A 25,755-nucleotide genomic window follows, 5' to 3' on the forward strand; every position below is an offset into this window, starting at 1 on the left:
AGTACCAATCGGAACTCCAATTGTTTTCCAGAAGAAAACAAGATAGGAGCCTTCGACTATGTATCGATTACCGTATATTTATTTACCTTATGTCTTAGAGGTGTCTGATATAAATGGTAAAATAATATATACGTCTCTTTAAAATTAATTATGATTATATTTATATTTATAAATTTTAGTTTAATATACATATTTCTATAAAATTTAAATTTTTTACATACGTATATATGTATGTATGTATCATTTGGTCCTTTAAAATATTTGTAAACATTATATATTAGTTTCGTATTTCTCTTTCTAAATTTAATTTTAGGAATATGGCGATAGAAAATAATTTCTTGCCCACTAGTCATTTGTTATAACTGATCTGTAGATGCTTCTAGAATCAGCCTTTATATATATATATGACCCGGACGGAAGGAGCGCCGCGTCTCTACGGTTCAACCATCCCGGTGTGGAGACAAAAGACGACTAGGCGTAGCCGTCTCCGTCTCCCGCTGCAAATTTTCCCCCATCCAGCGTCACGTTTCGGATCGCCCTCCCCGACTTGTGAAGATGGTATGCTCTCGGTCTTCTCCAAATCTTAGTTTTATTTTCAGTGTTTCGTGATCTGTGTAGATCTGTAAATGTCTCGATCGTGTATGTGTTAATTAGAACCTTGATTCCGCCTCCTCTTTCGTTTTGATGAATGATCTTTCAGCATCCTTCCCGTGGGTATCTGCATGGTTCCATGAGGGACGCGATGTTTTCTATTTTGAAATCGTAGATCTGTTCCTTGTTGTAAACAAATTGGTCTCTGGAACTCCGGTGGCGATGGTATTTACTCTAGTGATAGATTGATGGGGATTTTCGTGTATGTCAAGCTTGATTGACGGTGAGATCTAACGAGGCAATCGGGGTGATTGTAATTGTATGCAATGGATAACATCATGTGTCAAGGATGATGGGTGTATTCAATTAGGTGATTATGTTGAAGCTGTTTATAATGTTTTGTTTTTTATACGTATTTCGAAAATAATGAACAAATATAATAATAATTTAGTCGTCCGAATTTACATAGGCTTGTCACGGCACATGTTCAATAATATACGTGCCTGGAAAGGGGAAAAGGTTATAGAGGGGTAATATGTGTATATCTTTTTATTGAAGAATTACAAATCTTGGAGATCAAAGTTTACTTCTGTAACTTAGATCTAGGTGACAAGGTTTCTTGATGGGTCAATTTAGGTAGTCTTTGCTGCCTTTTTGCTCTTGTACAATTTGCATTTAGTTACCATGATGAATGTTCTCACATTTATTTAGTCACCAATGTGTGAACAAATTGATCTGAGCATCAACAGTAATCAGTTTAGTAGATTCTTCAATTGAGATGAGAGAAGCAATTTGTAAATAAAATTGTCTTGTAATGGGATATCTTACTTCAAAATTAGTTATATACCTCATACTGTACCGCAGGGGTGGTGGGTATATATATATATATATATATATATATATATATAACATCATTTAACTGTTGTGTTCATGTCCTAATTTCTCATCATTTACCATACTATTTTGTTGTAATGTGCTGTATACGTGTTTTGTTTTCTTGTCCAAGCTTTATAAATGCAAAATCTTGGTCACGTTAAATACTCATTTGTGCCATGTTCACATATTTCAATCTGCTTTCCTCACTATACGGTTTTATTCTTTGTTGTTTCTTTTTTTAGAATGGTGTTTGTAATTTTATTGTTGCTCATTATAGTGTTTGCACTGGTCTCACATGCATAGAGGATACCCCCCAATAAGTTAACAAATTATTCTAGGAAATCCTTTTTAAGTTTCTACTCTTTGACAAGTGATTTTTTTTCTCCTTTGCAAAATAATTCTGAAGGAATGCAACAAAATGAGTTATTAGTTTAGACAGAAGACAATTAAGGCACTTTTTGGCAGTTAAATGAAACTCAGTTAGTTCATCTGTTTTAGTGTGTGGTTACTCCCTAGACTTCATGAAACTACTTATGTTGAAAAGCAAAACTGTATATCTACCATTTGTTGGTTTCCAATGGAGACTGTCTGTAGATCAACTAAATTATATTTTGTAGTCCAAAATCCTCGGCAGATCCTCTTCTTATGATGGGTATAAATAGGTTGTAAGGTTAAGCTAGGAAGATTCAAACCATGAATTGTTTCTTGTAATTGGTCGGTTGACATTTTTCCAACTGAGTGAAAAGTAAAATGTTATAGAATCTAATATGCAGTAAACCCTAATATTGAGTTAATGTTTCAAGGATGAAACCTTGTGTGCTCAAAGTTTATACTCTTCCATGTAAGCATATAATGTTCACAGGATGAATTTGAAACATGCAACAATAAACACAAGCTACCTGGCAGTCAGCTTTCTAAGTTGTATTTTCTCAACAATTTCAACTGTACAGAGGCTAAATTTAGCTTCAGATTAGGGTTTTAATTTTTCTTTTTCCTCGTATTCTCAGATCAGAACTTGTTTTTCTAGGTTGCCATTATTTAAAAAGAGATGTATTGGTCGTGTGGGTCTTTTTTGTACTGGAATATGTAAAGGGCTGTTTAATGTATAATGATCATAGAATGATTAATGGATTATAGGTAGAAAAGACTACAAGCTCCTGCGTTCATAAATATTTCATGTTTTTTTCCCCATGTAATAGTATTTCGATTTCTAATGGCGATCATTATTTGACTCATTTGTGTACGTAATGGATTTTTTCAGACTACTTCAAGGCGCCTTGCTGACAGAAAAACTGAAAAATTCCAGAAGAATATAACAAAGAGGGGCTCAGTACCTGAGACAACAGTGAAGAAGGGAAATGGCTATCCAGTTGGCCCTGTAGTGCTTGGGTTCTTTATCTTTGTGGTCATTGGATCATGTAAGTTATCCTAATCTCATATAATTGATGCTTTGACTTTTGACCTTTTGCCTATAGCCGCTAGTGAGACTTTTTCTTTTCTTACAGTTGTAGTTTATGCTGTCTTCCCTCGCTTGTTTATTCTTCTATTTGATGTTAATGAAGACTGATTTGCATGAGACGAAATTGGATACAGAATAAATGTGGTCAACCTGTGTATTCTTGTATTAATAATATTCATGATAAATCGTCAAATTCCTAAATCTAGCTGATCTGGGATCTAGATAATATTCATGACATCGAATTAGAAAACATCAACATGTGACTACAATCTTTATCCTTTCCTCTTTTTTTCCCACTCTAGATTTGCCATATGACAACTTTGCGAGTTGTGCATTCTGAAACTAACTGCTACATGTGTTTTCAGACTGCTGATATGTTTTTTTTTTTTTTTGTTCTTTACTGGTTTGGCAGCTTTGTTTCAGATAATTAGGACAGCCACAAGTGGTGGGATGGCGTGAAGCCGCCATGGTGACGAATAATACACCTCAGTCGAGAATGCGATGGTTTGATCTGCTCCCAAAAAGAGCGAAATATGATATACTTGAGATCTTAATTTGAGAATCGAATATTGGTATTGGATAATGATGATATTTTCAATGACCTTGTTGATTCCTGATTGGGAATTCCGGATTGGATAATAATACTCGTATTGTGTCCTGTCTCTTTTTATCTTTGCTATCTTATACATAAGACAGCTTTTGAAATTGGACCGTTCATCCTCACAATGCGTTGGCATTGTTTCAGGTGGTGGTTTTCAGAACCTGAGGTTGAATCCTCCTACATTCATCAAGAGCGGACTGCATGAGCAGCTTCGTTCTTCTGTTGTCGGGCTTTGTTTGGTGGACAATGCATTTGAACGGTGAATGGATTTGCTCATTCATCATCTTTGACCAAACAGCCCAGGAAATCAATCTTTCCAAAGAATTCGCTATTAGACCGAGTCAACCAGGACGTGTTAAAGATGGGTTCAACAAAACCCGCCCCTGCTGCAATCTCGGTTCAAGAAAAAGAGAAGAAAAATAGCTAAACAGCGTAGAATGATGGCCCGAAGGTAGTTGGTTGTCTGAACCAATGGATCGGTTTAAGACTCTAGTGGCTTGTGGATGGGTTAATTCAAACATAATGTGCATAGTATGTCGCGTCAATCGCATAATAGACTACTGTTGCGGAGGGTTTTCACATGGAATGATTGGTGCAAGACACATTTGCTCGAACGTGGCCTCTCACTGTTGGTATGGTCACAGTCATATAGCTTCCCCTTCCTGAAGTGCGTTATCACCGATCCGAGAGAACCCATCCCACCTAGTTAGAAACCACTCGTACGAATAATGCACGAGCACCATATCTTGTTTTCACCCATACATACATCTCGTTGTACTAGAAAAATTTTAGGCACATGAGACAACGAGCAGAGTCAATGATCAGTAGTAAGTATTCAAAGACAAGAAAATTATATAGATGCTAATTAATTAACTAACAATAATAATATAAAGGCTGAGGAATTATTTCCTTTTTTTTTTCTCAAATAGATAAAATGTCGATAGAGACTTGGTGGTAGAAACAGTACTGCATGAATGGAACACTTGGGGGACTTCTCCTCTACGTGCTCCAGGAATCCAACGGCCATGATCAGGACACGTCGACCGGCTTACACAGGAATAGCAACGACGCCGGCCGCTGCTGCCTCCCGCCCAGCCGCTCGTAGCAGTCGATGGAGAAGAGCGAGAGGGAGAGGGAGAGGGAGAGGTGGTGAGCCGCCGCTGCCTCCGCCGTCGTCGTCGTCGATCCCCGTCCCCCTGCCGAGCCGGCGAGCCGGTCCAGGGCCGGCCCGATGCAGAGCCGGTAGAGCCGGCGGTACCCGCCGAGGGCGGCCACCACGGACCGCGTGCTGCAGCCGCCATCGGCCGCGCTGCTCCCACCTCCAGCCACGTGGCGGTGGCACACGGCCTCCCACACGCTGTCCCGGCGGCCGACGGCGTTCCAGAGGCGGCACACGCACCCGGCCACCGCCAGGGACCGGCCGTCCAGGCGGCCCAGTATCTCCGCCAGCAGGTCGACGTTGTCGTTGACGGAGAACGCCCTCCGCCTCCCCTTTGCCTCTTCTTCCTCCTCCTCCTCTTGCTCTTCCTCCCCTTCTTCTCTCGTGAGCATAACGACTGTTTTCTTCTTCCTTCCCTTGTGGAAGAGGAGGAGAAAGAGAAGCGAAAGCAACGAGTCTTATATATAAGTGGGAGGGAAGGGACTGGAGAGAAAGAGTGTGGTGGAGGTTTTGACTTGTAGAAGAAGATGAATGAATACACAACATGCATATAGTAAGGATACGTTGGAACGAGCAATGTATGATAAAGAATACGATGAGGAAAGTGTTGTGAGCATTTATGGTGGGAAGGGAAGGGGAAGGGAAGGGAAGGGAAGGGAGAGGGAAGGCATCTTCGGGGACGAGGAGATGGGGCCAACCAAGCAGGCCAAGAAGAGCTTGGAGATGCGTAAAGGAGACCTTTTTTATGGTGTTTCTTTTCTTCTTTCTCCTCCTTGTGAAGGGTGGTGGGATGAATAAAGAAGAGTTTGATGGGAAAAAGGTTGTCTTGTTCTTAGTTGTGTAGTGATGCGGGTGGATGATGATGATGATCCAATTGGTGGTGGTGGTATCGATTTGGTCCATCGGTTGTCGGGTTCAGGATTTTGCCTTGCTTTTGTTGCTTTAATGACTCGGGGCAATATTTTAGATTGCTATATAATATAATGTGCGTAGGAGGGCTTGTCTAGCCATGCAAATAAGCACAGCTCGTGATCATATCACTAACACCTACTGAAAATTTTATGGAATCGACCCAAGTCATGATCGTTCATCACAAGTACTCCAAATTATTAGTGTATTGGTAGTTGCCATGTAGCTCTCGTTGACACCAAATACGGAAAGCTTTTCCACGTCACATGTGATCCATCCATTCCTTTTTAGGGCATCTAATAATATCTTTTCGTGTCTTATCAATACTACTTAATTAAAAGATCGAGATCGGATGAGGTCTCTATCGACGAGGAGATATCGCGGTCATTGAACATCATCAATATTATATCAAGGTATTCGTCAAGGTGGAAGTGTCGAGGGCTGATGTGCTATGGGTTGAGAATAGAGCATCCTCACTAAAATGGTCGTTAAGTGAATAAGCACGATGGTGTTCTTGTACCACGAGACTGTACAATATATGTCAGGGATATTCATATCAACTTAGAGCTAAAAGGAGGGTCTCGGAAGTTTGATCAAATACTATCATGCACAAAGATCGAGATCGAGTGAAATTCTTGATGTAGTCCTTTAACACTATAGTAAACCCGAAAATAAAATAAAAATTTAAGTAAACAATAACCGACCTCGACAAGAAGAATATTTTACGGAGATTTTTTTTAATTGATTATGTTATCATGGGTCGAGTCACGATTGAATATATATATATATATTTCCCCCTTAAAGATCGGAATTTCGATGTAAAAAGTAATCACCATTTCTTGAATTGGGAACGTACAAAGTGATCAAAGCAACGGATGCGTTATCGAGCGAGTCACTTGCATCGGTCAACGATGCCATGACGAGGAAGGAGACAGAGGTTCGATGGGTTGGGAAGAGCGAGCCGGAGATGGGACATGGAATTCGACACGAAGCAGAGCAAAGCCGCTGCCTCACGTGGATTCCTCCTCCGCCCTCTCACCCAAGCACGCACTCGAACCAATCCGAGTTGGAAGTTTGCTTGGGAGATACCACCGCTGGACTTGTACCCGACCCGATAATTAGAGACGTTGTGTTTTACCTCTCTCTCTCTCTCTTTCTCCAACGCGCTTCGTCCCCTCCCTGCGACCTGCGAGCTGCGCTTCCCCCCACATCCCAAGTACTACTGCCCCAGCTCTCACCCTCGCCATGGCAGGTCGCCTGCTGCTCGGCAAGCACAGTAACCAGGGAGCCAAGTTGTCGTTTCCGTCATCCCCGCCTCGTGAGTAGCAGACCCACTGCTGCTCATGATCTGAGCTCGATGTTCTGCTGCGACGCGAGCCTACACGGAGATGCTCTTTCTGAGCTCTTCTCAGCTGAACCAGCCGACTCCAGCGAGGAGACGACACACACACACACTCTCTCTCTCTCTCCCCCACCTGACACAGCAGAGCAGACCCAACCAACAACACGGGGCATGCTGGACATGTGAAATGAACCTTCAAACAACCGAAAACACATTCCTTTTAGCATGGCTTGACATGCACCCGAGAAGCTTTTGGACATGGGAAGCTAATGCCTAAAACAAACCATCGAAACAAAGTCCATCCCTAAAAGCCACATGTTCCCAACCATGGGACACACACAATGAACATTCTTGTCATGGTAAGTAGACAGATTCGCCGATGCACAAGGGGAGAAAGGGAGTAGTCCAAAGGCTCACGTGACCACCTCCTCCGTACCCGCTGGAATCACTGCCAAAATATTAATTTCGTGGAGCATAAGTCAACAACAGGCCCCTAAAATGGTGCTTGTAGAACAAGGTGGGTCAACAGCGCCCTGACATGCCCAGGCCACAGAGTCCCACCCACCCATGCAGTCCTCCCCACAGTGAGTCCATCATATAAATCGACGGAGACGTAGCCGAGAAGGTCGCAGGTCCCATTATTGCCCTTCCAAAACCTCGGTAAGACACAAGCCGGAGCAGCCCAAGGTGGCGTTGGCGTCTTGTACCTGGCTGGCTGCACAGTGCTCACAAGAAAGCAATGGAACAAACAAACAAAAAGATGGAGATCGGAGGAGTTGAGGCGTGGGTGGGTGTCGCCACCAGAGGAAAAGAAACTATACATATATACATATATAATGGATTCTTTGAGGGGGAAGGATGCAACAAGACAAGCACGGAAATACATGGAGAAAAGGGCCGAGGGGGTGAGGCATCCAAAGAGGACCCCCAACTAGTCTCTCTCTCTCTCTCTCTCTCTCTCTCTCAGAGTAGAGTCATTGAGGCTTTAGCTGCTGAGGGTTTTTAGCTGGGAATGGCAGGCAGGATGTGCTTGCACCTGAGCCCTCGGCTCCAAGTCCTGAGCCATTTTGCCTGTCCTCTTACTGTGAGGGAGGTGAGGGTTTGGTTGGGTGCCTTTGTTTTTATGCCTGCTTGACCATTGGTTGGGATCATCTTCTGTGTGTTAGGTCAACAAGATCCCATGCTTAATATTGGTAACCTATACGTTTAAGGCCTCATTGATCTCATGGGGTGGCTCATCTATTTGGGACCAATGATGCATTGTGGTGGTTTCAAGGACCACATGACACATATGACATGAAACATTCTCCAAAGAGTACGATATGAGATGGACACAACAAATGCTTGCATTTAAACTCTGGTGATTTATGCTTCAAAATTATATTACCTGACTCCACGAAGCTACTGCAGCTTTGTTCTCCTTCATTTATCCTTCAGAATGGTTTTCATTCTTTTGCTGCGTCCACTTGAGTAATGTGCAGCTAAAAACTCTGCCTTTCCATGATCCTGTAAGCAGAGTAAATAGGCCAACAACTGAAACAAGTGCAGTTTTCCTTACCACGCTGACCTACATGTGAGTTCTGATCACACCTTGTTTCTTATCACAGGCCAACAGAGGAACGCCAATCAAATCTAACGCCATACTGCGGCCTGGTGTCATCCAGAACTTACCCACTTCTGTTCACTACCACATGCAAAGATTAGAAGCTCAGTAGTGAGTTGCCAGAATTATAAAATAACATGATATCAAAATGGAGAAGAAGGAAACAAACCAAAACCAAAACACAACAGAAGAAAGAAACCTCATGTTGGTATCACCAGCTTGATCTCCACAGCTAACACCTGCTGTAACAAAAGAAACCTCCAGTTGGTATCATAAGCTTGATCTCCACAACTACACCTGCCGGAACATCAACCAGAGTCATCAATTGATTGCAAGCTCTTCAGGCATTCATATGCCTAGAGACCTCATAGATTCATCAATAGGAGAGTACAAGAGATCCCAATCGTTGAGGTATTTGAATACTACACTGAAGCCATAGAGAAGAGGTGAGGAAAGGAAGAACATTTTGCCTCCAGAACAACTTTTACAGCATCTTAGCACTTGGTTGACAACCCAAAGGAGACTGTCATGGGCCAGATGCGGATCAAACAAATTCCAGATCCCACGTCAGGATAGAAAACCCAAACGAGCTAGTATATTTAAATTCGCCAGGAAGCTTTCACCAAAAGTAAATAAAAGCGCCCAGTGGTACATCTTATTATAAGTCTTGCAACAATCATATAATGTTCTCCAATTTATTCTTTAGCAGAAAAAGACCTGATGATTCAAGTCATCAAAAGATTTGCCCAACACCTAATGTAAGAGCTCTCTAAACATCTATTAGGAGACATGCTGAATAGATTAATGTTTGTCCATTAACCCAATATTTTCAATTCTCATGATCTTCAGTGCATAAAGAGGTGTGAACATTATTTTTCAATCTAGGCTTGCTCTTTTGCTGCTGCACCATCCTCATCTTGACTAGGTCTGATGAACTCCAACAATATTCTAGCCAAATGAAATTGGTGTGATATGAATCTGTGGTCAGCACCTTCTATGATGTGCAGCTTATGGTTCATGATCAACTTATCAAATTTTGACGCATCTTCTGGTGGTACAATATCATCCTCTGAACCATGAACTGTCAAGACCCTGCAATTCTTGTCAATTGATAAACATGCAGTACGCATATCAGTGGTTAGGCGATCAATCAGACTTTGTTCAGTCACCCGATAGGCGAATTTTCCCATCTTGTCTATCACGTCGATGAATCCATCCCTTTTCATTCTTTCCATAAAATCCTTCCCTAGACGGTCATCAATGCCTCTCTCCAAAGTAAAACGGCCGGATATATTAACAACAGTAGAAATATCATGAAACTTAGAAGCATATAAAAGAACCACATTTCCCCCTTTGCTGTGCCCAACGATGGCATGCACTCCACGATTCTGCCTTGAGAAATATTGAATTATGGCCCGCAAGTCTTCGACCTCTCTCCAATAATTACCATATTGAAATGAACCATCACTATCCCCATTCCCAGCAAAATCAAACCTAAAGACACTGACATTCTCAGATACAAGTACGTCAGCAAGGTTCATAATAGTTTTGCTTTCTTTAGAGGATCGAAATCCATGGCATAATACCACAAGCTCACAAGAACCAGCTTCATGTAAAATTCCAACAAGATTCTCTCCATGAGTGTTTCTGATTACTACCTTCTGTTGAGATGCACTGGAAACTTCAATTTGGCTTGAAGAAATTTGTATTATCGGCCTTTTAAGAAAGCCTGCTGATTCACCACTAAAGATAAACTGCATTCAAGATGTTGAGTGTAAGTATTACTTAAAGGTCCTGACCAAATTTGATACTTAACCTACAAGTTCTGTACATGGAATAATCAATAATATAGCAAAATCTTACTCTCCAAAGACTAAAACAAAACCATAAGCATAAATCAAATGGATCTCAAGGATGATATGAACAATGTCCAGATGACAAATGAAGGCTTTTCTGTAGCTTAGGAAGCTTCCGCTTAAGTACTAAGACTTCACAAAAGCCTCAAAAGAAAAGATATAGTAAGCTCATAGAGTTCAGATGGCATGCAACATCTCTGTTGAGCATGCAACAATAAAATCGACCATTGCTTTACTAAATAAAACAAAGACCACACGGTAGCAAACATCAATTTATTACTGTTCAAGTGATGTGATGTGTACCAACATAGCTTGGTACAGTAGATTTATACCATCAATTTACAGTAGCAAACATCAATTTATACCATGGAGACCATGGACTTACCATGCAAGACATTGACTAGTGCTACTGAAATAGACTACTCATTAATGGACATAGACTAAGGAGAATGTCATGACCTCTTATGAGTATCTACAATACCACAACGAGCTTAAAAGTTGTGCTCCAAAGGACTGCTTTTACTCATTAAGAGTCTTCCAAATGAACATGGCTAAGTTAATGAAAACTTACATATTCTTTTGTGCTTGACACTTTTCTTTAGTATCGAAAGATATGATAAATGAGCTTAAACTGTCATCAGTGAGGACAATATTCCTATTGTCCAATAGCCTTATATATTAACTCTTTGCTTGCAGGGGTTGTTTCGCTAAAAAGTTGACTAGAGAATATCAAATCAAAGCTTGGTAATAAAATTTATCACCTGTTACAGATAGTTTTCTGGCTGAAGAGCCGTGCACATAGCGTACCTTGTATGGCTTGAATTTGATGATGACAGTAATTGGAAATACTGGTGCAGAGTTCCAGAATATTTTTAGTGGTTTGAAAATTTGTGTACTATTTGCTATCCTTCTAAAATATATAATCTCTCTAGCATCCTTTTCCCTGTTGTAAAAGATCTAGATCCTTTCCACCGTGAAGGCTCAAGAAACTTGAAATGAGAAGATTCCACTTACTGCATATGTTGGATCTCTAAAGCAAAAAAATCTACTTCAATCGAGTAACAAATACATCTACATCCCATATGCGGAATTGACTAACTCGAACACCGTTGTTAATCGTTCAAATGAACAAAGACTGTCTTTGATTGTGAAATCCTTTTTGTTCCTTATGTGAAATGGCTTGCCAATAATCCTAGCTATCCTCGTCGTTCGATGGATATAGCTATAGCTAAAGCTAAATCTACGAAGAAAAAGCATACGGCAGAACCAACCAGACAGTACAAGTAACAAATCAGACTCTGAAGCAAATGTAGCAGTACCGGAAATTAAGGGAGAATATTACAGTTCCATTCTAGGGAAAGAAAGACCAAGAATCGAGTACCTTGTCGGCATCGGCGTTAACATCGAGAGGAATTGCAGCAACCGCAGGTATCTCATCGACCTTAGAGAGAAGAACAGAATCACATCCAGCGCAACCAACTGAGCTTCCTTACGAAGAAGAGGAGGAAAGTCGAAGTACCTCCGTCGCGTCTAGGGTTCGCTCGGAACGAAAGGCCTCCCCGGCGGCCACGGGGCCGCGGGAGCGCAGGGAGGCGGGAGGGCTCGAGCATCGGAGAGCGGAGGAGAGGGATTGAGGCTTGGCAGAGAGGGAGGAGGCGTAGTTGGAGGGAGGGGGCAGGGCGACCGTCGCGGGGAGCGAGGAAGGGGCAACCATGGCTCCACCCAGGCATCGTGGGTCGCTGTCCCATAATATCCGACAGGTCGCGTGCCCTGCGCGTGACTTGAAATGGTCTTTATTTTTGTTTTTCTTAAATGGTATATCTTTGAATTACAATCATGCATTTATTATTTGTAAATAATACATAATTGATGAGAGTAATAATGACGATGAGACTCGTGTTGACGTCAACTGTCCCAGATGATGCCTCGTGCCTCTGTTAACCTAACAGCACCTGGTCAACACGGATCGAAACGCTGACCGAGACACATTAACATCCTGCTCAGGCTCGATCATTCATGCCATGCCAATCTCGATGTCAGACGTTACCAGGAGTACGGTCCTGCTCCCTGCGAGCAGGCACTTCAGGCAACGGTAACCTTCACTATAAAAACCCTCACGCTCCGAGGAAGAAATGAGGACAACCAAAAAACCCCCTACGACTATTCACTAACTTGATCATCGGAGGGTTCGGGCCGAGCTCTCTCGATCCGACCTGTGTGCAGATGTGAAGACGGAGGCCTCCCACTAAATGCCCAGACGAGAAGCCCCCTCTGGGAGGAAACGGTGACCCCTTCGCGATCGGACCACCGTAGTCGATCTTCTGCAGTCTCAAGGGTCGTCCCAGAAAGATCCCCCATTATTTGGACCCGAACCAAGCAGCGTCGGCCTCGAGGCCGCGACTTAAAGTTGTTTACACTAACAATAATAATTAAAAGTATAAAATGGTCTTTCATGTATGTCACTTTATATATATATATATATATATATATATATATATATATATATATATATATATATATATATATATATATATATATCAGTTTGAGTCAAACACATTATCAATTTTACAATATGACTAATTTCAAAATCAATTAGACTGACAGAAGAAACCGATTTATGGAAGACCACAAATACATGAACACAATGCTTCAAAGTAGCACACTTACTTTAGGCAGTGGAACCTTTCTGTAGTGGATACAAAAATACGAAAAGGAGATAATATGAACAGCTTTGTTGCATCCAGTGCTCATATGTGCCGATTGAAGTCATCGTATCACCTTATGGAGAAGACGAAGGAAGGAATCATTCACCACCCTTTGTGCCCAAGAATCTAGTAGGTCTCTGTATTTTGCCTAGGCATCATCAAGCTTTAACTCCTTCCTTCTCGTCTTCTTGCTTGTTCCGTGGATTTGTGTTGCTTCCTTTGTTGAAGACCTGCTCCATCTCTTCCTCCAGGGCCCTCCCTTTTGTCTCAGGACAGCAAAAGAAGTAGAAGGCCCATGCTACGACCCCGATGCCCGCAAGGAGGAAGAAGGCACCGCCGATGGTTATGGCCTTGTAGAGTGAGATGAAGGACATGGACATGGCGGAATTCATCAGCCTGTTGATTGCCACGCCCAAGCTGGTTCCTTGTGCCCTCAGCCTCAGAGGAAAGATCTCAGAGCAGTAGACCCAGGTTACGGGGCCGAGCCCAATGGAGAAGGAGGTGACGAAGGAGAACACAAACACCACACACGATACCTGCGCCCAAAGTAGCTTCTCCTGTGAGTGCCTCGCCAGCGTCATGACAGTCCCAAGCCCTGTGAGAGAGAGAATCATCCCGCTCAAGCTGGTGAGGAGCAGCTTCCTCCTGCCGGCCTTATCGACGAGGAGGATGGCCACCAAGATGAACAGTGTTTTGAAGACGCCGACGCCGATGGTGGCAAGAAATTGTTGGTTCTTGGTCACCAGGCCCGCCTTCTTGAAGATCCTCGGGCTGTAGAGGACGATGGCTTCGATCCCGGTGGCGTGCTGGAAGATGTGGATGCCGATGGTGGCCGTCAGGATGCGCCTCACGGTCGGCGTCGGTCGCAGCAGCTCCTTCCACACGCCTTCCCCGTGATGCTTGCTCACAACTTGCACCACGTCTTCGGTGGAGCTCCTGTCGATCCCCACGGTGGCCTTGATGTCCTCCAGCCGGCGTTCCGCCTCCTCCTTGGTGTTTGACACTCGTCGCAGCACGTCCCTCGCGTCCTTGATGCGGCCCTGCATGACCAGCCACCGCGGGGACTCCGGCATGGCGAAGATGCTGAAGGCCAGGGCAACGGAAGGGACCATGGCGACACCGAGCATCAAACGCCAGCCGTAGATCAGCGGGAGCTTCCCGAAGATGTAGTTGGAGAGGTAGCCGAACAGGATGCCGAGGCTGATGCACATCTCCGGCAGGGAGCTGAGGCAGCCGCGGGAGGACGGGGAGGAGACCTCCACGGAGTAGACGGGGGCGATCATAAGGGCATATCCGACGCCGACTCCCGCGACGCACCTGCCTGCCATCAGCATGGCGAAGTTGAGCCCCAGGCTCATGAGGAGCGAACCGAGGAAGAAGATGGCGGCGGCGACGACGATGGTGTAGCGGCGGCCGATCCAGTCGGAGACCCTGCCAGCAGTCAGCGATCCTACCAAGGCGCAGGCGTTGAGGATCCCGGCGAGGACTTGGATTTGACCGTCGGTGGCCTTGAGGTCCTCTTGGATGAACAGCATGGCGCCGCTCATGACCCCTGTGTCTGCTCTCCAAGGCAGAAGGAAGGGACACGATGAGCAACGTAATCATACTGCATTTCGTGGCCAAAACGGAAACAATGAACTCACACCTACAGATGGATGAGCTCACCGTAACCCATCAAGACAGAGATGAAAGAAGCTATGAAGGAACAGGCAAAGGCATACTTGTTCCTTCCATCCTTCACCTTCTGATCCACCGTCGAGCCACTCTCTGCCATCTTCCTCCCACCAGTAGGACTATCTTCTCTAAACTCCTGTCTCTTTAATTAAGCTGCTTCAATGTCTGCACATAGGAATCTGACCTCATCTTTTATAGGCAAGTTTTCTACACTGATCATGTCTCACACTTATTTGTGGCACTTTGAATCCTACAGCAAGCAGTATTACGATAAATTCGATATCCGTTTGGTCTGTTACCTGCGATCCCCTAAATCTCTCACTCTATGTTTCTTTGCAGAGCAATTTATCTGTGCTTCAGCTTAAAGTCCGGCAACGACAAGTCTGAGGTTTCTACTTTACGTGGAAGACAAAAGCATCTTGACCTGATTTCGAAAAACAAAAGAAGATTTTGACTTGGGTACCTCCCTGACACCGATGCAGTGCATGCAACACCATATCTCGACATGTTGCTGCTGAAGCCAACATTTCATGATCGACTGACACTGAAGACACGTACCGTCGGTCATCCTCGTCAAAACCTCTCTCTCTCTCAGCCCTCATGACGTGTTGAAGTTGCTAATAGCTGAAACAGGAGGAAGCCTGATCACACCACCTTCTCGATTTCGAACTGTAATGGCAAACACACACACAGGTCTGTGAACACAAAAGGGTTGAGTGCTTCGAGACTGCCGGAGTCAGCCAAGAAACTCAAGCAGAAAGAGAAGCTGGGCGTCCTTGCTTTAAAATCGGAGCCGTGAATAGTGGTCTTATCAGTCAAAAAGCTCTTTAAACTCATCAGCGCATTTGATGGGGGTGCAAAAAAGGATGCGCCGCAGGAGGACAGAGGAGGAAGCGTTCCAGTCGCGGGTAAGTCTACTGAGTCTGCACTCAGCGACAGTAAGCTGTCGCCCCCTGTCATTATTTGGCCATGATGGTGATCGGGGGGCAATATTCCAGCTGACATTAACGACTGCTCTGCTGCATCAGTTTTGAATCGAAGCGCAGGAGGCTCTGCCGTCGAAACGGGAAGAGCAATCTTTGATGCAATCCCTCCTCAAAAGAAGAGCGACTTACGACCTCGAATCCGACGGCCGGCCATCTGTACGCGTGGAAGTTCGCGTGCCACCACCTTGGAATTCCAAAATGGGTCCCGTCTGCACGAACCAATCTCGACTCTACGACGGAGATCAGACGGGTGCCGTCCCGCTTCGGGGAAGGTAGCCGGACGACGCGGCGTGGGGTGCGGTTCGTGCCTCCGTTGCAGTGGTGCCACCAACCACACCCTGACACGTGCACGATGGATCAAAACGCCCGCGGTCGATCGGGCCTTCTCGATGTTGGGTGTGTTCGCGCGAGGAGCCGATCGACACGCCTCGTCGGGTTATTTGGCTTCCACCGCACTTTTCGCGCCACGGGTTTCGTGTGGAAGCTGTAAGGCGTACGGGCTCAGCGACGGTGTGCAGCGACGCGTACGTGAAAGAATGCGGAGAGCGGATAAGCAGCATCTCAAGTTGCAAACACGGTTCGCTGAGTACGAACCAAACCATGCTTTCTGTAATCCCAAGGAAGACTTGGGTTGGGTTTAAGAAGGGCTAATTATGGGTGAAAAGACGACCCGACAACTGTCTGCTTTGTATATTACTGCTTTAACAAAGTCGCAGCACTTTAATGCAAGAAACGGAGATAGATAAAAAGTGGCAATTTAAAGATTACATGAATGATTTGAGCAAAGGATAATCCATCTCACCAATTACAATTAGATGGGTCTAAGTACTCAAAGCGAGCGTCATGATGACTAATTATCTAATCGGGAAGTTGAGCGGCAGATGGCCATCCATGAGGACTAGAAATCACCTGTCTGTTCCGTCGCAGGCAACACATTTTTCCTCTCAGAGCAAAAGCCGCGTTTCCTGTGGGTTCCATGGTTTCGTTAGAGGGAAACTCGTGTTCCCTGATCGAACGGAGACAGGCGTGCTCCGACTATTCAGTCTCCGTTGGTGCGCCACATTAAACCAACTCCCACGGATAGAGAGAGGGTTAGCCAAGAAGAATAAAAGCCGCCCGGTTCTTCCTAGTTTTAAGTCCGCAGAGCAGAGATTACGTGAACTCTCGGAGCTCTCGACCGATGGCCAAGCGGCTGCGTCTCTGTTTGTCCCGCGTGCTCCCCTCCTTCCATGCCTTCCGCTCCAAGGACAACGGGGCCGCTTCTTCCTCCCTCAACTCCGACGACGGCTTCGACGTCGACTTCCATGATCACCAGCCTCCCCTCCCCCTCCCCCTGCCCCGCCGTCCCCATCCCCCGCTAGTCTCCGCCAGTTGTTGTCGCCCTTCCCGCCGCCGGTCGCGCCCCGCCAGAGAGAGCGTCTCTGACGTCCCCCGGCCCGCGCCGCTGCCCCCTCGGGAGACGCCGGCGTACCTCTGGCGGAAGGAGGAGAAGTGGTGGCACGTCGTGCCCTGCGTCAGCGCACACGTCTACGGCAATGTGCCGCTCCTCCCTTCGCCCGAAGATCGACTCCGACAACGGTGGCGGGACGATCCCAACGATGGCCGCGCCGCTGCGACGGGGCGCCGGAAAAAAGTGGCGTCCAGAAGGAGGGCTCTCTTGCGGCGCCGAGCGCGGGGCAGGTGTTACTCCTCGGCCGACGACGATAGTGGGTGGTTTAGCAGCGACGAGGAAACCGAAACGTTGATGTCGACGACAGACGTGGAGCCCTCGGACACCGTGCTGCGACGCCGCCGCCGTTGCCGGCGGAAGAGCGTCATCCGCGGCGACGGAAGGAGCAGCTGGCCATCGCCGGAGGGTGCGGCGGCGGTGAAGAGGCTGATCCCGTGCGCGGCGCCGGCGGTGAGGGAGAGCTTCGCGGTCGTGAAGCTGTCGGAGGATCCCAGGGAGGACTTCCTGCGGTCGATGGCGGAGATGGTGGTGGAGAAGGAGATCTTCGACGCTGGTGGTTTGGAGCAGCTGCTGCGATGCTTCCTGTCCCTGAATTCACGCCAACACCACCCCGCAATCGTCACGGCCTTCGAGGAAATCTGGGACTCCCTTTTTCCGACGGTGGCTGCGGGCACCAACGCTGCCCGGCGCCGCTCTTCCCCGCACTCTACGTTGTAGCTGTAGTTAAGTATCAGTACTATGTGCCTATCTCCGTGGTTGTGTGCTTGTATTGGCTGTGCCATTGTGTGGATACTTAGCACGATTAGTAAAGCAATTCCATTTGTATATATATCTTTGTAGTGTGACTGAATCATCATTCTTGAATTAAACCATAAAACCATAATCATCAACACTGTAATATAGATTGTGATCTGTTTCTGAGCTAATCCATTGTGTAAGTCCTTTCCTGTAATGATTAGTTGCCAAAATCCTTCACTAGAAGGTGTCAAAGAAACTTATGACATTTCCATGAACAAGCAATAGCCTATTCTTATTACCCAAGAACAGATCATAGACTTTGTTTGTCATTCCTCTGCATTTGATTCAAACACAAGAAAGGTATTGGAGTCCACATTGCGAAGAAGAAGAAGAAGGTTGATCAAATAGTATACAACATGGAAGAATTCAAGTAGTGGCAGGAAGAGGGGGCCTTAATGGGCATGCGTGCTGTTTAGCTTTGTCTTCATGATTCCACCATGTTCATATCATGATGCTTGATTTCAATTCATTCTCACCATGTTCATATCATGATGCTTGGCCTCAAGATATCCTTCTTTGTCTGCTGCAAGTCAAAAGTAGCAAGAATTAGCTATTCCCACAAGCAAATTTTGTTATCAGCTACAAGAATCCCTCAATGGAAGTTCCAAGCTCTATGCGAAGATTTAGATGATGCAAATATCTGATATGGAAATAGCAGCATAAGCCAAAGAATGGGGTGCCTTCTGTGTCCCTGGATATTATGAATGCAGAACAAGACTCAAATGATTGTTCTTGTGGTTGCCTTTAGGAGCATTGCTGCAGAATATATGAATATATATATATATATATATATATATATATATATATATATATATATATATATATATCTCTTCAAAGTATCAATATGAAGTAGTCATGAAGCTGAAATAAATTTATAATAAAAAAAACAATTAACCTCCTAAGATAAATTTGATGGGCCTTTGTCATTATTAATCGAAAAATCTGAGCCTAGGTCTGTCAAGTTACCGTGGCATGTTCCAACGCATTGGAGGATCTATTGGGTGTTGTACTGATTCAAAGGAGCTGATGAGCTTCTGGTGTCTATCGACAATGGATTTTGATGAGCTTCCTCCTCCAGATTTTCTCCTGCGATATCACAAAAAAAAAAAAAGGCATCCTAAACAAATATGATCAGCACCTAACCTTGTCATCAACACCTGCTTGATTCTGCGATGGCGACCGAGCATTTCTTCAAATGTGGGGGCTGTTGGGACTATAAATGAGGTGCTGGAATCTGCCGCATTCTGATAAGGCATGATCAAGAACCTTACAGTGAGACACTGAATCCAAACCAAGCTCACCCTTGCAGAATCAAAAGAGTCCTTTACTTCTTTGGGCCACCATGTCCTGCAGAATGGGAGCTCGAGTGGTGTTCCAAAATGCGAGCTTACAGTAGTGTGAAGCATATCAGACTATATCTATCTTGTACTGGCTTTCAGACAAACTCGTCACAAAAAACTTCGATCTTTGAAAAAACTATGCAATCTTATTATGTCTTCGTGGGCCATACAAATAGATATATGCAATGGCATTGGGATCTGTATTGGCAAGAACATCCCTTCACTCTGAATGCAGCTGTACCTCCATTGATTGCAGGAGCAAATGCAAGTCAATAAAAAGAGGACAGAGTGTTTGGTAGGCAGATGCACAGTGTTTTATTAGATGTCTTGATAAGGTTCTCCATCGAATAGTGCCTTCAAGAACCATGGTTTGTACCTCGCAAAGGACCTCCGAAACCCACTCAAACTGGTTCAAATGGTGTCAGGGGTTCCCCCTTTTGAATGTGTGATAAATGGACATTGAGGTTTGGAATCTGAAATGAATGAGAGCAGTCATTGACCACAACATCGTTTCACAAAGGTGTGATGGGAGAGGCAGTGGCACCCATCAAGGTCCCCACATCAAGCATAGCATCATTGCAAGTGGATCACACAGGCAAAGGGGCAATGCGGAAGTATGATCTCAGTGAAGTTGAAAGGAACACTGCTAATGGAATCTCAGTAGAAAAAATGATAAAGAAAGATCCTTTCACCGGCCTCTTCTCTCCTCGACCAGTGTGAGATCACATGAGATATAAAACTTTGGCTGTCCCCTATCCTGATTGATGAGCAGATAACCTAAAAAAAAATACTGGAAATCCTTCTATGACTCAACTACAGAGAACCTGATGCAAGTCTCCTATTCTTCTTTGTTTTAGAGACAAACTCAGTGGCTTCATATAATATAATAAAGACTTGTGGCTGGATCTGATAATGTTACAAAAGGTTGGAAACTTGGAGTGGATTTGTGATTGGAAGCCATCTGTTTGACAATGATTAACGCAGAGTACCTTTAAGAAGATATGAACTGAGTGCTTTAGGGGAGCTGAACTCTGATCAACCTTTTGAGTTCCATGATAAACAAATGCATGGTTTTCCATACAAAAAAGGTTCTGATGCATGCAAAAGACGACGAGCATAAACAATAATATAATTCTTAAACCAAACAGGTTAAGTGAACGAAACCTACAAACAAGAGGGTTGGGGATTAAAATAACACAGAGGAAGAAGAAAACAAAGCGTTCGTCAACGAAGGTGATGATGGAGGGAGAGAGAGAGATAAATAACCTGCCGGCTTTTTGGTCGCATACGGCTTCCTCACTGCTGCAGTGCGGCAGGTCGTTCAGCACTTACCTGTGAAATGTGTTGTACTGGTTGCCCTAAAGGGAGCTTTTCGTAAATAAGTCTTTAAATTTGCCTCTTTAACTAGCATCGATGATGACGTTTTTTCCATCAGCTATTAGCTGGAACTGCTGTGCGATGTTCGATGCACTCTACCACCGTTTCACCGCACCTCCTTTCTTTAATTTTTAATTAGAAAAACTATATTAAAATTGGTTTCGATATTAATAATAATTAAATAAAGGGTGAGTAGTGCTCTACGCTACACGACAAAAAGACGGGGAGCTCGATCATTTGCAACGTGGACCGAGGAGATTCCTCCACGTCGCTCGATCTGAGTTAACCCCATGTCTCCCACCGTCTCCTAACCCGAGTTGTGTCCTCCCCCACCACTTTATTAGACTTTGGCGAGCGCATTTCTCTCTCTCTCTCTCTCTCTCTCTCTCTTCCCGTCTCTTCTCTGTCTTCTTTGCAGAGCTTGCGCCGCCCGAGAAGACCAAACCTGCTTCCTTCTTGCCTTTCGCCCCCGAGTCTCGCCGGTTAATGGGAGCCCGATTTGTCGGCACCGTTCTTGTTTTGTATCGGAAGAAGAGGGATTGAAGGTCTTGCCTTTTTCCTTCTGATAGCGGGCCGCTTTGTTCGCCGTGTTATCGAAGAAGAAGAGGGATTGTTTGGGTCAGCTTGGTGTGTAACAGTGATCTGAAGGACTGGTAGCTGGTGAAAGCTTCTCCTTTTTCGGTTTCGTTCTTCTTTTTCTGTGTTGAAAGTTAGAGAGAGAAAGAGTGGTTTGGATGATGGAATTGGAGAATTCCTCCGTCATGACCGTCTCCAACTCTGGGTCCGGGGAGGCTAGCGTCTCCTCCTCCGGCCACCTACAGCCTTCCGCGCTGCAGAACACGGACCCGCCGCCGCTGCCGATTCCGGTAGTCAAGAAGAAGAGGAACCTTCCCGGAACGCCGGGTAAGTGGAATTAGGGCTGCTCGACAGCGTGAAGGTTATTTGATTATTGTTGTTGTTATTTGAATGGGGATGTCTGTGGTAGATCCGGAGGCGGAGGTGATCGCGCTCTCGCCGAAGACGCTGATGGCGACCAACCGGTTCGTTTGCGAGATATGCAACAAGGGGTTCCAGCGGGACCAGAACCTGCAGCTGCACCGGAGGGGGCACAATTTGCCGTGGAAGCTGCGGCAGAGGACGGGAAAGGAGGTGCGGAAGCGGGTGTACGTGTGCCCTGAAACGAGCTGCGTGCACCACGACCCGTCGCGGGCGCTCGGCGATCTCACCGGCATCAAGAAGCACTTCTGCCGGAAACACGGCGAGAAGAAGTGGAAGTGCGATAAATGCTCTAAGAAGTACGCCGTGCAGTCCGACTGGAAGGCCCACTCCAAGGTCTGCGGCACCCGCGAGTACCGCTGCGACTGCGGCACCCTCTTCTCCCGGTATTCCGTCTAACACCTTCGCCGCATCACCAGCAGCTGTCGATGTTGTTGTGACGCCTAGGATTTGGATCTTGGATTCGTTGTTTCTGTTTTGCTCATGGTGTTCTGGTTCGGTTTCGGTAGGCGAGACAGTTTCATCACCCACAGAGCATTCTGCGACGCGCTCGCGGAGGAGAGCGCCAAAACCGGGGCAAAGCCGCAGGCGGAGGACGGCAAGGCAACGGCAACTCAGGACGGAGCTGCTGCTGCTGCGGCAGGTCAGGACGCAATAGCGGCGACGGCGGAGACAGCTCCGGCCGCTGTGATGGCGGCGGCGTTGCCGCCACAGCAAGTGACACCGCTGGAGAGACAAGGTGGGTGGTTCTCCTCCTTTGTTCTCTTGTGTCCATCGTTTCGAGTCTTATTTTGGACTGCGGTAGAATGCTGTTACGGAAAGAGGAGATAAATGGAGGACTATTGTCGGATCTGAAGCTTCCCAGGCAACAAGATAAAGTAAAACGCGCATTTAGCGGGGATTAGGACAGAGTTGTTGGGTTCTTCCGTCATCTGATGCTTTCCGAGATGCTCTCGTCGTGGATCCAAATGGAGAGGAGAAAGGTGGAGTCTGTGGTGTGTGAAGGGGGGGAGGAAAACGACGTTTTGAGGGAGTTGTTTCGTTCCTTCCAAGGGGCTCTCTGATTCGAAACTTTCCATCGCAGTTGATGAGCTAAAGGGGATGGAATCAGAAGTTGCAAGAAATCTACTCATCTCCATGGCATCATTGCTCGTCTTTACACTGCTCTCTTTTGCTTTCCCTTCTCCTAAAACTAGCACCAATAAAAAGGAGACCTTTATTATTTGGTCCCATAACGTGCTTGCGATCCCTTTACAGAGCCGGAGAAGCCCACCGCACTGCTGCAATACATGCCACCGCTCTCAGCGCCGCTGGCCAACACCAGCGGTGTCATCACCACCAGCAACAGCAGCAGCAGCAGCAGCAGCAGTAGCAGCAGCACCAGCCTGTTCGCGAGCCTTTTTGCGTCGGCCACCGCCGCCACCGCAGCAGGTCACGGCACCGCCACCTTATCCGACCTGATGGGCGCGATGGGACGGGTCGACCGGCCCTTCGTGGAACCCCCCTCGCTTTGTCTCGCCACCAACGGAAGGCCGGCGCCGTTGTTCTCGCCGCAGGCGCAGGGTCATGACCGGCGTCCCTTCGCTCCCCCGCCGCCCTCTCCGCACATGTCTGCGACCGCGCTGCTGCAGAAGGCAGCTCAGATGGGATCCGCGGCGACCGGCTCGTCCTTCCTCAGAGGCTTCGGCCTCGATGCAGCTCCCTCGGGGCAGCAAGAGAGTCTCCAGGATAGCAGCCTTCGATGGGGCCACCATCATCACGCGCAGCAACAACAGTCGGAAACGGAGCCATCTCCCATGCTAACAGCGGGGCTCGGGCTCGGACTCCCGTACGAGCCGGACTTGATGATGGGATCCTCCCAATTGTTCGGGCCGAAACCGGCGACACTGGACTTTCTGGGACTAGGAATGGGGCCGGTGGGCGGCACCTCCAACGGGGGGCTATCGGCGTTGATGACTTCGATCGGTGGCGGTGGCCTCAACATGGGACCAGGAACAGCTACCGGAGGCCGTGTAGGGTCGGAGAGAAAGCCGACTAGCCCTGCCATTCGCTAGCATACCCCCACTCTGGTGAGTTTTCAGCGGATTGGAAGGAACAGGTGGTGGAAGATCTGCATGTATTCGTTCTTTTGCTTCAAAGAATGTTGTGTTCTTTTCTTTTTTGTTCCTTTTTTTTTTTGGGTCTTTCGTCGTCTTAATGCACGTCTTAAATCACGTAAAATATAGTGGTACATATCGTTTCAAGAACATCGGTGTAGACATGTCTTATGCTTTAAGTTACGTGCGGCAGCCGACATCTTCTCTGTGTTTCCACCGGTTTAAAGACGCAGAAGCAGTGTAAGACGGCGACGAGGGGAAGGAGACGTCAATCGGTGACAGTGAGCCAAACTGACACATGGTGGACTGCGAGGAAGACACGAGAACCTCGTGCATTAACTCGTCAATTGGAAAGCAATTACGTGGGGGCACTAAATGTCTGCAGAAGACGACGACGCCGATGCATATGAACTGCCTTCTTCCTCCTTTCGACCACAAAATCCAAGTCCGAAGTGGCACAGTGATCGATGACTAGTAAAGCCTATAATGGCTGCTCAGCCTCGGAAAGCGTCAGCGACCCCGCGGTCTCATTCCAACGTAACATCAGCAGTAGTGAGAACTGAGAAGAGACGATGCATGTCGGAATGTGTAAGCTCTCACGCTTAGATCACGCTAACGCAGGACCATCATCTTTTGTTGGAAATGAGATTGCTCTCTTCTCGTAGGTGTTTAACACGATCTATCATCCTTTCTCAGCCAACATCCCACTTGGCTGAAGTTGAGATTTGTCTGCTCTCTTTGACTTTGACTTTCCTTCAGAATTAGCTCTTCTTCATCGTGAAACATTATTTTATAATATTAAATTATATTAATTTTTTTAAAAAAATATATTTAATTTTAAATACCAAATGGACATAATAAAATGGATCAGATTATGATCTTTAGATTTTACTCGTATTGTGGTTCGACACCAAATCGACGATCAAGTTAGTATTTGTTTGCTACACATGAAAAATAAAAAATTAAAATTAAAACTCTTAGATGTCATTTTTACATGACATGTTTAAATTTTTTATTCCCAATAATATATGAGGGAATTAATTAACATTATTTTCCTGCTTAGTTATCTTCTTACGTGATAAAGAGTTATTCCTGCATATCACCGGCACGCGGTCGACGCTGTGGATCAGAGTTATGACGCGAGGTACAGAAGGATGAGGACCTGTTCTTGAATGGTTTTGGCTCCGGCGATGAAGATGGCAGGAGCTCCGACCTGCCTCCGTTGGGACTTGTGTGCTCTCTCCTTCTTGTGTCGTATCGTATAACATTTCCTTGCTTTCCGGGATGGCATCATCTCAACCGGAATAAGAGTCCGAAAAGAGAAGCGAGGAAGGGGAGCTTATCTTTAGTCGTTTTACTCTTTGTTTGGAATATATTATTTATCCGTCACCTAAAAGATAATTTTACTTTAAAAAATCTGAATAATTTAAAATTAATTGATTTTATAGATACAAATATAATATCAAGATTCACGCTAAATAAAATGACACTCCTACCGGGTCTCATTTGGTTTCCTCGTCTCTCCTTTCTCTCCTTTGTTTACTCTTTCCATTATAATAAAAATATTATCGATCAATAATCATTCGTATGATATCCAAACTATATATATAATCTTCTCACATTGACAATGATTCAAGAAACATAGTTGCAAGTTGTCCTTTTGAAGAAAAAGCGAACGAGAGATTATTAGAAACGACTGAGGGTTGCTTTCCCATGGAATATTCTACAAAACATCTTGTCCTTTTGTAACCTAAGTATAAAAGCTTATTGTTAGTATAGTCATAGGTGATCACTTTCTACCACTTACGCATATATGCATCTTTGTCGGGTTACTAACTTAGGCATCGAAATGGCTGAATCAAAAAACCTCTTACAATATTGATCTTTATACATATGGCATCTCGAGAGTTCGATGTTTCCACCTCAGAGACACCTTA

The 25,755-nt window shown here is 45.6% G+C and overlaps 6 protein-coding genes across 11 annotated transcripts; 3 read left to right on the top strand and 3 right to left on the bottom strand.

The window, feature by feature from the left end:
• The first annotated feature begins 415 nt into the window (after positions 1-415).
• On the top strand, positions 416-3,596 carry LOC103992856 (uncharacterized). The gene is made up of 3 exons (XM_009412743.3): positions 416-558; positions 2,729-2,885; positions 3,339-3,596. Exons 1-3 carry the CDS (start codon positions 556-558, stop codon positions 3,383-3,385), a joined length of 207 nt encoding a protein of 68 aa, XP_009411018.1. The 5' UTR covers positions 416-555; the 3' UTR covers positions 3,386-3,596.
• A 763-nt stretch (positions 3,597-4,359) lies between these two features.
• On the bottom strand, positions 4,360-5,365 carry LOC135642771 (F-box protein SNE-like). Its single transcript, XM_065159185.1, has one exon. It carries the CDS (start codon positions 5,076-5,078, stop codon positions 4,557-4,559), a length of 522 nt encoding a protein of 173 aa, XP_065015257.1. The 5' UTR covers positions 5,079-5,365; the 3' UTR covers positions 4,360-4,556.
• Positions 5,366-7,238: 1,873 nt separating this feature from the next.
• Positions 7,239-12,130, bottom strand: LOC103992858 (uncharacterized). Of its 6 annotated transcripts, XM_065160497.1 has the most exons (6): positions 11,916-12,130; positions 11,778-11,837; positions 8,740-10,294; positions 8,528-8,621; positions 8,325-8,443; positions 7,239-7,652 (listed from the first exon to the last, which is right to left on the bottom strand). In XM_065160497.1, the coding sequence occupies exons 1-3, from the start codon at positions 12,108-12,110 to the stop codon at positions 9,422-9,424; spliced, it is 1,128 nt and encodes a 375-aa protein (XP_065016569.1). In that variant the 5' UTR covers positions 12,111-12,130; the 3' UTR covers positions 7,239-7,652; positions 8,325-8,443; positions 8,528-8,621; positions 8,740-9,421. The 6 variants fall into 6 exon arrangements, with proteins under 6 accessions (XP_065016569.1, XP_065016566.1, XP_065016568.1 ...); XM_065160494.1 differs by having other exon boundaries at positions 7,239-8,443; XM_065160496.1 differs by having other exon boundaries at positions 8,325-8,621.
• A 1,093-nt stretch (positions 12,131-13,223) lies between these two features.
• On the bottom strand, positions 13,224-14,791 carry LOC135642433 (probable polyol transporter 6). Its single transcript, XM_065158577.1, has 2 exons — positions 14,767-14,791; positions 13,224-14,659 (listed from the first exon to the last, which is right to left on the bottom strand). The coding sequence occupies exons 1-2, from the start codon at positions 14,774-14,776 to the stop codon at positions 13,260-13,262; spliced, it is 1,410 nt and encodes a 469-aa protein (XP_065014649.1). The 5' UTR covers positions 14,777-14,791; the 3' UTR covers positions 13,224-13,259.
• Positions 14,792-16,941: 2,150 nt separating this feature from the next.
• LOC135642970 (transcription repressor OFP7-like) lies at positions 16,942-17,928 on the top strand. Its single transcript, XM_065159452.1, has one exon. The coding sequence runs from the start codon at positions 16,942-16,944 to the stop codon at positions 17,926-17,928; it is 987 nt and encodes a 328-aa protein (XP_065015524.1).
• A 3,167-nt stretch (positions 17,929-21,095) lies between these two features.
• LOC103992860 (zinc finger protein GAI-ASSOCIATED FACTOR 1) lies at positions 21,096-23,968 on the top strand. Its single transcript, XM_009412748.3, has 4 exons — positions 21,096-21,629; positions 21,712-22,108; positions 22,232-22,461; positions 22,980-23,968. Exons 1-4 carry the CDS (start codon positions 21,461-21,463, stop codon positions 23,774-23,776), a joined length of 1,593 nt encoding a protein of 530 aa, XP_009411023.2. The 5' UTR covers positions 21,096-21,460; the 3' UTR covers positions 23,777-23,968.
• The last annotated feature ends 1,787 nt before the right edge of the window (positions 23,969-25,755 follow it).

This window comes from Musa acuminata, chromosome BXJ3-7, assembly GCF_036884655.1.
Source record: "Musa acuminata AAA Group cultivar baxijiao chromosome BXJ3-7, Cavendish_Baxijiao_AAA, whole genome shotgun sequence".
NCBI classification, from domain to species: Eukaryota; Viridiplantae; Streptophyta; class Magnoliopsida; order Zingiberales; family Musaceae; genus Musa; species Musa acuminata.